The following is an 11,545-nucleotide window of genomic DNA, read 5'->3' as shown; positions in this document are numbered from 1 at the left end:
TGGGGATAAGTCATGAAACTTTGAAGGGCTATATATAGAGAGTTTTGGTATTTATGTCATTCTGATCAAATACGTCCAACCATAGAGTTGTTTGAAAATAATTGTAACTTTGTAAGACCACCAGAAACTAAGGTGTAGGCTGGGTATGCTCTACCGCATGAAAAGTGAGAAGGTGGTGCACATGCAAAGCTTCCACGTTTGGATTATTTGAATCTGGCACCTTCATTGACGTCACCAACTTCAAAACTCTATCACCACACATATATTGATCATAAAATTCAATATATGTTATTTATGCATATTTTTTAGTTGAAAATAAGATGTATGATACAAACTTAAAATTAAATGATACGTCGGTCATATCTCGACTAATCATAGTTTATAAAAGTATATATTTCTTGTTAATTTTCTAAGTAAATTTTATAACTATGTAGGGTTATTTTGGAAAGTTAGTTAAAAGTTGAATTTTTTATTTTATTTTTTTTATTTTTTTGTTGAAAAATGTCTAAAAAAGTAAAAGTGATGTAACTCAAAACTCAAAAATAGATTAAAAGTTAAAAAGTAATTTTTTACAATCTTTTCAAAAGAGGCCTAATACTTATCTTTACACTAGAGGTAAAAATATAAAACAAATCAAACCATTTAAACTCAACTTAAATTTCATATTAAAATTTTCGTTTGAGATCGGTTTATTTTATAAATATATTAAATTTGAAGACATTTTAAAGATAATAAAGTCTTTTTAAGTCAATATTGATAACCTACTAGTTATAACAAATACCAAACTACTCAACTCAGTAGGCTTAAAAATGGTTGGGCGTGCCTATGGGTTGCCCACACTATTCAACGCATCGAAATGCCAATGATCTGTAAGGGAACGTGATTTTCAAAAATGCTAGCCCCAAAAATTCTACTAAAAGTTTTACCAAATGTCTCACATGGGTGTGGGACCCACATGGGACCCACATTGTGTGGGTCCCACACCCATGTGAGACATTTGGTAAAACTTTTGATAAAATATTTGGGGTCTCCAGCATTACTCCGTGATTTTAGACCGCGTCATATTCAATTCATTAAAACTCATTAAGTTTTCAAACTGAACTTCAACAACATAACTACTCAACTCATTAAGTTTCCTTTAGAAACATGTTACTTTAGTAATTTTTTGATTTTTTAGCTAAAATATAAGATAAAAAAATTAATATGTTTAAAATAATTTTTTAATTTTTTACGAAAATATGTGTAAAAATAGAGAGAAAAATAAATCTTTGACTTTTTTATATAATTTTTAGATTTTTTAATTTTTTAATAATTTTTTGACTTTTAAACTAAAATATAATGTTAATTTACAATCCTATATATAGGTGGAAAAAACATCCCATAAATCAATTTTATTTGAACACTATTTCATACTTAATTCAACATCATACATTTTAATTTTCAACTACTTCCACAAATCAATTTTATTTGAAGTAAAACTCTATTTCATCCTTAAGTCAACAGCATACATTTTAATTTTCAACTACTCTGGAGTGAGTTTTTGGGGTAAATAATTTCTCACACTTTCTAAAACTATCCGAGACCTTGGACTTTGTGACCCAAAAGTTTTTGCTTATATGAAAAAACAGAAGTAAAGAGTTGCATGAAAGTTTTTGACTTAGAAGTGTGTGTATGCGTCTGTATACATCATGGAGGGGGGGCCTGAGTGCAACCAAGGCCTCAAAATGGAATGCCACACAGAGGTTGTGCAGTCACTCTCCCATACCCTATTTTGATATCGAGTCAGTCCATTGTTTGCAGTGTTCTGATCGACATAGGATTGTCTTCAAGATGGTGATTAAGTGTTAAAAGTGACTTGTCAAGGGTTTAGAATTGAAATTATTGTGTGAAACGAGAGTAAATAAATATCCAATATTACTGTAATATCACATAACATAATAGTATTACCATCCTAACATGATTTGGTTTGATTAATAAGGGACCAGCCTAGTCCATCTAATCTCTTTTTTTTTTTTTAAATCGACAACACTGACCGCAATTTGAGAGAATTTATCCTTATGTTTGCCTTCAGAGTATCTTGAAGACCCTTGGTCAATATAATTACCAGGAGTTCATGTTATCAGTTACGTCACAAAAGTTGGGATCACTTCTACACTCAAAACAACTTGCACTAAGGGCTTGTTTGGTAGAATTTTTTTTCAACTTATTTTAACTTTTAACTTAATTTAAACTATTTTATTGTGTTTGATGTAAGTTAAAAATACAGATTATAACTTTTTTTAAGTCAAAAATCAACTTTTATGGGAGTGCTTTTTTTAATCTGCTTAAGCGGCAAGTGGGAATGGAGGGACAAAATTACTTAAATGCCCCTCATCAACTTCAACAATTGCCAAAACACCACTACATATACCCACAAACCAGCACTGTTCACTTCTTTTAGAGAAACAAAACTTCAGAGGCGATTTTCGGCGAGCTCTCTCTCTCTCTCTCTCATGATCTGACGATGGGACTGTCGGCTAGGGTTTTGCAAGCGATCCAGAGCTAGCGCTCTCTCTCTCTCTCTCTCTTCACGATCGCAGTAGATCTCTCTCTCCGCCGTATCTGCGATCGATCTAAAACCCTAGCGCCCCGTCGTCACGATCCCTTCCATGCCGTCACGATCTCCCTTCCGCCGTTGAGATCACAAACCCTAGCGCCCCGTCGCCATTGTGCATACTACCGGGGCTGCCAGAGAAGAAGGGTTGTCAGTATTTTTTTAATAATAATAATAATAAATTTTATATTAATTAATACTAAAAATTGTTTTTTTTATTAAGCCATTAATGAAATAAATTTTATATTAATTAATACCAACTAATAATTTTAGTATTAATTAATACTAATTAAGCTATTAATTGATAATAAATAAAATTATAAAATATTAATAAATTGATATATTTTGTAACAATTTTGTAAAAATAAATTAAAAAAATATTGATTGGTATTTGTAACAATTTTTAATAAATTAAAAAAATATCAATTAGCATTCATCTATTTATAAACTAAAATGAATATAATTTGAAAATTTTAATTAGTATTTCGACATTTTTCTAAATTTTAATCTTACCATGCACCACTTCTGATTTGAAAAAATAAACTATAAACTAAAGAAAATAAAATAAAATGAAAAAAAAAAAGAAAAAAAAATTAAGAGAAGAAAAGAAAAAATAAATAAAAACAAGGAAAAAAAATTATTAATATTAATTAATACTAATTAATAATTTTAATATTAATTGAAACTAATTAAGTCATTAACTGCCATTAATTGATACTAATTAAGCAATTAATTGATACTAATTAATTTATAATGAAAAAAATTATTACAATAATACTTCCATTACATTTTTATCAAATATATCAATTTTTATATAAATTGATACGAATTATGTTAACTTTTATTAATGAAATAATTTTTTTAAAATAAATTGAAAAAAAAAAGAGACAAAATTATCATTTTTATATCATATAAGGGCAAAAATAACAATTACAGAAAAAAAACTATTTTACAGCTTATCAACCAAACACTACTCTGCTGCTTAAATCCATAATCTCACAACTGCACCAAACAGATTAACACCTTATAGGTGTGTTTGATTAGGTGGATTAGAGCATGGGATTAAGATTATTAATCCGTATGTCCAATTATCCTATGTTTGTTTTAACATTTTAGTTTAAGATTATTAATCCAATGAATAATTAATCTAACAAATTTGTAAGATTATTAGTAATAGGATAGGGGTGAGATTATTAATCTAATGGATATTAATCCAATTGAATAGTGAATATCACACTAATTTAATAAGATTATTAATACTTCACTATTAATCTTGTGAATCAAACATGACCTATGTTCACAGCTATAAGTTATAATCTATTATCACTTTCTCACAGCTCTACCAAACGAGACCTAAGTTCAGCCGTTGCACAATGATTTTGGGTAAACCTAACAGTCAGTCATCACCACCAATCTTTGATGTACCTAATAACAAAAACCAAACTGTCCTATACTCCATTTCATGAACTTGTGTATTCAAGTTTGAGTTTATCACGTGAGTGCCTAACAGGATGAGTGACAATCAGACTTGCACATGTCGGGCTCTCATGAATTCAAGCCATCTTTAATTTTCCGGTACAACAAAACCCTCACCAAGAAACACCACCTCCCAACAAAAAGAAATAGGCAGCTTTAAAACTTATGTTCAATGCGTTCACAAGTAAACCATCAATTGGGGGATCCATTACAATAACTTGTGAAGAAAAGAAATCTTAAAAATGGTTTCTACAATCTATAAGTGCAGAGCAATTTACAATAGAAAATAAATCAGATGGCCACTGTAAATTGCACTGGTTTAAAAAAAAAAAATTAAAGGATGGAACACTATCGGCACTTGTGGACACCCCCAGAAAACAGTTGCTGCCAAATCAAGAGGTTGCTAAACTTTCACCCTAAAACACAATACTTCAGCAAAATGTTTAATGCCCTTCTACATGGATAACACAACAATACGCCATCCGAGCCAGCATCTTTAAGTGTTCCTCCCCAACTCACAAATGGGCAGGAAAACTGCAGCATAGAGAGGTACAACAATTCATGGAGATTAAGGATTAGCCATGCAGAATTCAGAAACAAAAGAATGTTAAAAAGAAAATTAATAGTGATCTCGTGTTATTACACACAAAAAGTGCATTTGTGGATACCGTTTGGCACAAGGAGTCCATTCTCAATCCCCTCCAATGACATTCTATGGAAAATGGAAAAAACAATCTGTGAACATCCATCTTTTAGATTTGTTTTACGTTTTCATATGAGCAATTGAGGTACAAAGAGATATTTTTTCCCACTCATATTTCTGATTCCATACCAAGGAGATTATATCCTGCATCATTTCATAAATGAAATGACATTGTATTTAACAAGGAAGCTAATTATGCTAGGCTAACGACGCTACTGCATTTATTTTAGATAACCAGATATTTTTGTACTTTCTGTGAAAACCTTGAAGTATTGCAAGCATAATATGTTTGCTTTTTAGCGTTTTCTGCAAGAAGGCAAAAGAATGTTTGGCAGGCGAAGGCTGCTATCTGAAAAATGGTACTCAATTAAATACAAAAAGCAAGTAATGCAGCTGATGGAGATAGCAATGGTGGTTCTTGTAAAATATCTTATGTTATTTAGTTTAACATTTGAGGTAGTTTAGTCTTACTCATGTCACAAGGTTTTAATAAACCTAAGGGGGTGTTGATGTAATTTTCCCATAAAATTAAGATTCAAAATTCACTCTATGAAGCAACCAAACCAGAGCAAACATCTTGTAGAATAACACAGAAAAATTGGTTCGTGTTTGCATGGGAGAAGAAATCACCACTAGTTATATAAATACCAAGGTGATAGAAAATAGGCAAATCATGAAACTGACCTTAGAAATTCAGAATCAAGACTGCAGTTCTCACATCTTTGTTCATTAGAACCTATGCTTTTTGTCCGATGGCTTCAAAATCTGGAAAGAGCACATTAAGCTTTCATCAACACTCATCATTGCACCAGCATTATCAAATTCACCGCAATAATTTGGGGCAGAGAATATCGTAACAAGCATTCTGTCAGCAAAGAACTCATACCCATCCTCCACAACCTGCCCAAGAGACATTCGTGTTAACAGCATGAGTAGTAACTCAAAATAAATGTAAGTGAATGTCAATAACCTGATGGGCACGACAAACAAGGTCCATATCGTGCTGAATTAAAAATTCTGCCACCTTATCAGGGCCAAAGGTGTACGAAACTCCTCTATCATTGATTCCCCAACCTTTGACCTCCCTACTAGGATCTGACCAGAGTAAATCACAGAGCAAACCGGAGTCTGGAACATCAGTTGGACGAGGTAAGTTTCTTATCTCATCCAAGTTTGTTAGTTCAGGGGAAAGGCCACCATGCATGCAAAATATTTTGTCGTCTATGAGAGCAGCCACAGGAAGACAGTTAAAACACTCAGTAAAGATTCTCCAGAGTCTCACATTAAACCGCCGCTTACATTCATCATAAAATCCATATATCCGGTTAATAGAAGCACATTCATGATTTCCCCTTAAAAGGAAGAAGTTCTCAGGGTATTTAATTTTATAGGCAAGCAGAAGGCATATTGTTTCCAAACTCTGCTTGCCACGGTCCACATAGTCCCCTAGGAACAAGTAGTTAGCTTCAGGAGGAAAACCCCCATATTCAAAAAGCCTCAAAAGATCACCATATTGCCCATGAATATCACCTGCCATTCCAGGAAAAAAAATGTTTAAAAAAACAATAAATAGAGCTTAAAATCTAACAAAATTACATACATGAGATAAGCATAACTTTATTTGAATTTGCATCGTGGAAGCCTTTTGATACACAAGCAGAAAAACAAATTCTGCAAACTGACTTCAAATGCTTCTAGAGCAAAAATAAACATTCTACTCAAGGTATAGCAAGATCGGGAATTTGAGTTTATTAATAATTACCTTCGATAAGTACCTTACATTTACAAAAATTACTTTCTGAATATGAATAATGACCTCATTCATGTCCCTTGACAACTCATTCCATAACTTTAATAGCTCTTTCTCCCTGTCTAACATTCTGAGTGTTTTGGGTTCATCTCATTAGTGTGCTTATTTAAGCCCCAACCCAAAATCCAAGACATCACTAGGCCCCACTTTGTTCTATTTTATATCTTGATAAGTTGGCCCCACTTTAATGTTGCTATTTTAAAAAGAAGTTTAGAAGTACATTTCTTACTTCTAGTTAACAATAAATATTTTTACCGTTTATGAAATTTTACTAAAAGAAGATTATCCCATAAAAGTTATAACTCATGTTAAAAAGTATCATGATATAAAAAGAGAATGTTCCACCTTCGTGATGGATGAGTTCAAGATATATCATCTCAATTCAACAGTTAAAAAAAAAACGGATCATACAATGTGAGAAGAGCAACAACAAAATCTAAATTCAAAAAAAAATTAAAAAAAATGGAGGTCGCTCACTGTGACAATGAGATAGTGTCACCATCATTTAAACATGAATTTTTGTTCTTAATTCCTATTCATCGCTTCATAATCTTCTAGATTTCCACAATTATCCTTTGATAAGATTATCATTTAATCGTGTAGTTTTTGTGTGTGTGTGTCCCCATGTGGTGGGGATTTATATTCCTAATTGAAAACTTTTGAGTTTTGTATTTGTTCCAATGAAACCAAATTCATATCCATGAAATTCCCTATTTAGTATGCATCACAAAAGTGCGTATAGAAAACTAAAAGCAGCTAAGGAGATGTAGCGTCAGGTTCATGTTAATGCCGTAACACCTTTTTAACCTCTACAAATGACAAATGACAAAACTGGAAGGAGCAAAAAACAAAGATGACAAAAAAAATTAGTTCAATTTTCAAGAATAACACAACGAATAGACTACAAAATATTGACAATTACATAAATAAAATTAATATTAATTAAATATATAAGTAAAAAAAATTCTGACCCCTAAGAGAACTTTGATCAACCCTTACTGATGAACTCAATTGTTCTGCAAACAATAGTTATTAAATAAATTCTTACGCGAAGGACTTCAGCTCACAACAGTCACTTGGTCCACCAAGCATATCCAGATAGTATATACCCGTTCAAACCCCAAAAGTGGACCCAACATTTTGATTCCTCTTTCCAAAGGCCACAAACCTATGGAGAACAAAAGTGAGAAGGGTACCTACTAACCATTACTTATTTGGGTACAATTGACCTGTTCAAAACTTTAAACTGCCCTGGTTCTACCACAAATATGAAAGCCAAAATTCCAGAAGATCATCATTTATGTTGATATTGGTTGAAACTTCCGAAACACCAAGCACACCATTCCTCAAATACATAACCCTTTCTGGCAATAAGAAATCTCTATACATCATTTTCAGTTTTTAGTCTTAAAAAAGGATGAGATCGCAAGTAGAAAAAGGATCAAAGTTTGCAAATCACCATGGGAGATCTACTAACCACCCCACCCTGGATGGCAGCCATGGCCCCATTTTAATAAGTGCATAATTCTCATTTAAGTAGTATTCTTCAACACACTTGCTGTCAGTAGTTTCTAAGAAAATGTTGTTCTATAGACGCAGGGCCTCCCAGATTCACATTAGTTGCCTTGCCTCTTTGACTCCCAAAACCAAAGAAAATGATAAAATAAAATGGAAGATACGTGACATGGTATGCAAATCAACATCCAAAAAAAATGACATATAGGATAAAGATGCATACATAAGCATCATGGTGGGCCACACTGCTTAAAAAAAGAAAGGATGAGCCATGTTGTTGGACTTAAAAAGTATTTACCACATCATATTTAAAATGGTCAACTAAATAATCTGACAGAGAATATCCTCAATGTAAGCCGCATGAGGTGGCACAAGTGGGCATTAAGATCAGGGTTCCCCACCCCTCTCCAGTGACACAATTGAGTCCATTCACAATCTTAAACAATACAAAAATTTAAATAAAATAAAAACATTATACAAAATGCAATAAAAAATTAGATCATGACTCTTTTCATGTGGGGCCATATTGCATCATCCATCTGTTTGCTTCCACCCACTGTATGCATTGTAACTCTTGTATCTTATGAAAAAATCTTGTACAAAGTGGGTATAGCTAGACATTTACTGGCTGTTTTTAGCAACTCCCAGCTCCAGAGGACAGCATAGTGTCCCATCCCCTCCTTTACCTGGAAGTGCAAGAGAATAAGTTAAACCTTCAATCCTGCATCTTGAAGCCTTGCTCCTGCTCTATGTATTCCCCTTTGTTGCCTAACCTTCTTTAGATACTTCATATTTTGGTTTAATGATTACATCCATGTAACCATACTTCTTAGTAATTGCACAAAAAATAGTGTTAATTTACTCTTGGAATGACTCAAATGGGCATCCTTTAAGAGTTTGATGCATTCTGTAATCGTTCTCATAAATCATAACTCAATCATAAATCTAATTGCTACAATTAAGCAAGTTACCCAATCAAATCATTGTAAAAGAAATAGGGTATTCCTCAACAAAAACAGTCTTTAACCTGAACGATCGCACTTTTCCTAACCATATAACCAGAATAGTTGACCCTCAAGTGTAGATGTATTCAACTCCAACAGCAAATTCAGGATACTTTCCATCTCATAAACCATAAGTCACTGAAGCAAGATAAAACACCATCCACTAGGCAGCAAAAGTTGCATTCATCCTTGAGACTAAATTTCATGGTAAGAACTCAGAAGTATCAGATAGGCTGAATATGGGATGAATAAAAGTCTCGCATTACTCAATTTTATTTGTAAGTTATTTGTAAGTCAAAATTTATTCTTTCCCCAAAATTTAAAATTAATAGAATAATGAGAATAAATCAATAAAATGGACAAAGAAGCGAGACCAAAACTTATCGACAACTTGTCCCCAACGTTATCCACAACTCCTCTAAATCCTATTCAAAAACAGACCAAAAACAAAAACAATTACGCATATATGTAGCATATATGTATGTGTGTAACCAAGATAAGAACAACCCACAAACAAACAAAAATCTTACAAACCCAAAACCAACAGCAAACAGATACAGAGTTACATAGCATAAACAAAGAAAAAGATGAAACTTTTACCGCAGATCTTGATGGGGGCTTCGAGCTCTAAGAGATTGGGTTGCTGGAGGAAGATTTCTCTCGAAACGGTGCAAAGCTGACGGATCTCAGCCTCGGAGAGCTGGACCTGGACCTGGCGTACACTCCTCGCTTGCCGAAACTCCAAAAGCCGATTTATAATGTCATCAAGAACAGCAGGGTCCATCCCCTGCCCATTTTGCGCCATCAAACCTCTCTCTCTCCCTCCCTCCCTCTTCAATTAATTCTTAGGGTTTCACAAAAAAAAAAAAAAACCCTAGATTCCCAAACACAACGAGAAACAAGGGGGAACAAAATATCCCTAGCTGTTTCTCTGCTGGGACTCAATCTTTTTCTCTTCTTTCTTCAAATCTCTATGTTTTGGGTGTTGGATTAACAGTGTTGCCGTCGGAAACAAAGAGAGAGCATAGAAAGACGAAGTGGGTGTATATATATATATATATAGAGAGAGAGAGAGAGAGAGAGATCGATATAGAGACAAGAAGGTACAGATTGGGTCGGGGAAGAAAAGAGAATGGGGAGATGGGTGATGGGTACGAGGACTGCAACTCTGATGTGGCGGAGGAGCCTATAACTATGATCGAAATTCGGCGGAGTCGATGAATCCGCTACCTTCGTCTGGTTGTTTCTTATTATATCATTATATGCCCTCGAATAATTTTATTTTTCTTTCCAAATGGCCCCCTCTTCTCTCCCATTTGCATTTACAATGGAATGTTTTGGAAAGTTGGTAAAAAATTAATTTTTTTAGCTTTTTTAGTTTATTTTATCTTTTTATGAGTAAGTTGTGTAAGAGGTGATGTAACTCAAAATTATTTATTTTGTCTTTTTATGAGTAAGTTGTGTGAGAGGTGATGTGACTCAAAATTGGTAAAAGGCTGGAAGCTGGCTTTTTACCAGCTTTCCAAAAGACGCTAATATTGTGTAGTTTGAATTTAAATTTAACCCAAATGGTTTGAAATTCATTTTGTCGATCGTTTGGTTAGTTATTTAGCTGATCGTCTGGTCAGTTATTCGGTAAGAAGATTAACAATCGCAGTCGATAAAGTGACAACCGTAATAGACAAATATTTTACCCAATTGTCTAGGTTGTCATTCGGCCGATCATCCAATAAATATCAATTCGAGACATTCGAGCCCTACTTTTTTTGAATTACAAGGCATTTTTTCTATATCTAATTCCTTATTATTAACTTGATTAATTTTAATAAAATAAATTATAAATATATTCCTTATGATTCCCTTAAAATATAGATCGTTTCTTGTTATTATAAAAATTATATTTTATCCTTTCAAATTTCTAATTACTTCATTTTATCAATAAATTACAAGTCAGTTAATAATTTTTTATGATATTAAAAATATATTTTAATTAATAATTTAAATAATTTTATTGTTATATAGCATAATAATTATATATTTTATTTTTCTATTAATTTTGCTAAATAAATAATATTGGCAACGAAATATTTATAATTTCTAAAATCACATGACTAAAACTCATATGGTGTATTTGTACAGTAAAATTTCCCACAGTTTTTTCTATTTCTTTTTTTTTTCATTAATTGTTTTTTACATAGAATATGAAACGAATATTACATATAAATTATTGAGGGAAACACATACAATTTCATTTTATATATATATATATATATATTACACTAGTTTTTCTTGAAATTTTAATTTACACAATAGTTGAATCATTTTTTATCAGTAATTTACTAGTCATTTAAGTAATAAAAAAAATAGTATGTTTGGTTTCAATTTTCTAAATTCAGTTTTCTAAAAATTGTGTTTTTTATTTTTTTTGTTCTTTGTGAATATTT

At 32.4% G+C, this 11,545-nt stretch overlaps 1 protein-coding gene across 2 annotated transcripts; it reads right to left on the bottom strand.

Moving 5' to 3' along the window:
* Positions 1-4,208: 4,208 nt before the first annotated feature.
* On the bottom strand, positions 4,209-10,678 carry LOC114274140 (serine/threonine-protein phosphatase PP1 isozyme 2). 2 transcript variants are annotated; one of them, XR_003633305.2, is made up of 5 exons: positions 9,702-10,678; positions 5,743-6,302; positions 5,457-5,672; positions 4,738-4,781; positions 4,209-4,603 (listed from the first exon to the last, which is right to left on the bottom strand). XR_003633305.2 is itself a non-coding variant. In XM_028216004.2 (4 exons), exons 1-3 carry the CDS (start codon positions 9,904-9,906, stop codon positions 5,502-5,504), a joined length of 936 nt encoding a protein of 311 aa, XP_028071805.2. In that variant the 5' UTR covers positions 9,907-10,678; the 3' UTR covers positions 4,209-4,603; positions 5,457-5,501. The 2 variants fall into 2 exon arrangements, 1 of the variants encoding a protein (XP_028071805.2); XM_028216004.2 differs by lacking the exon at positions 4,738-4,781.
* Positions 10,679-11,545: the final 867 nt, after the last annotated feature.

The sequence above is a fragment of the Camellia sinensis genome, chromosome 14 (genome assembly GCF_055761805.1).
Source record: "Camellia sinensis isolate YWXY chromosome 14, ASM5576180v1, whole genome shotgun sequence".
Lineage (NCBI taxonomy): Eukaryota > Viridiplantae > Streptophyta > Magnoliopsida > Ericales > Theaceae > Camellia > Camellia sinensis.
This window is presented reverse-complemented; position numbering and strand designations above follow the sequence as displayed.

Bases quoted from the DNA above. Each gene is read 5' to 3' on its own strand.
- LOC114274140 (XM_028216004.2), bottom strand. From the start codon at position 9,906: ATGGCGCAAAATGGGCAGGGGATGGACCCTGCTGTTCTTGATGACATT. The intron at 6,303-9,701 runs GTAAAAGTTTCA...CTGGAATGGCAG, and splicing joins AGCCCCCATCAAGATCTGCG to GTGATATTCATGGGCAATAT. The intron at 5,673-5,742 runs GTTATTGACATT...TCTCTTGGGCAG, and splicing joins TTGTTTGTCGTGCCCATCAG to GTTGTGGAGGATGGGTATGA.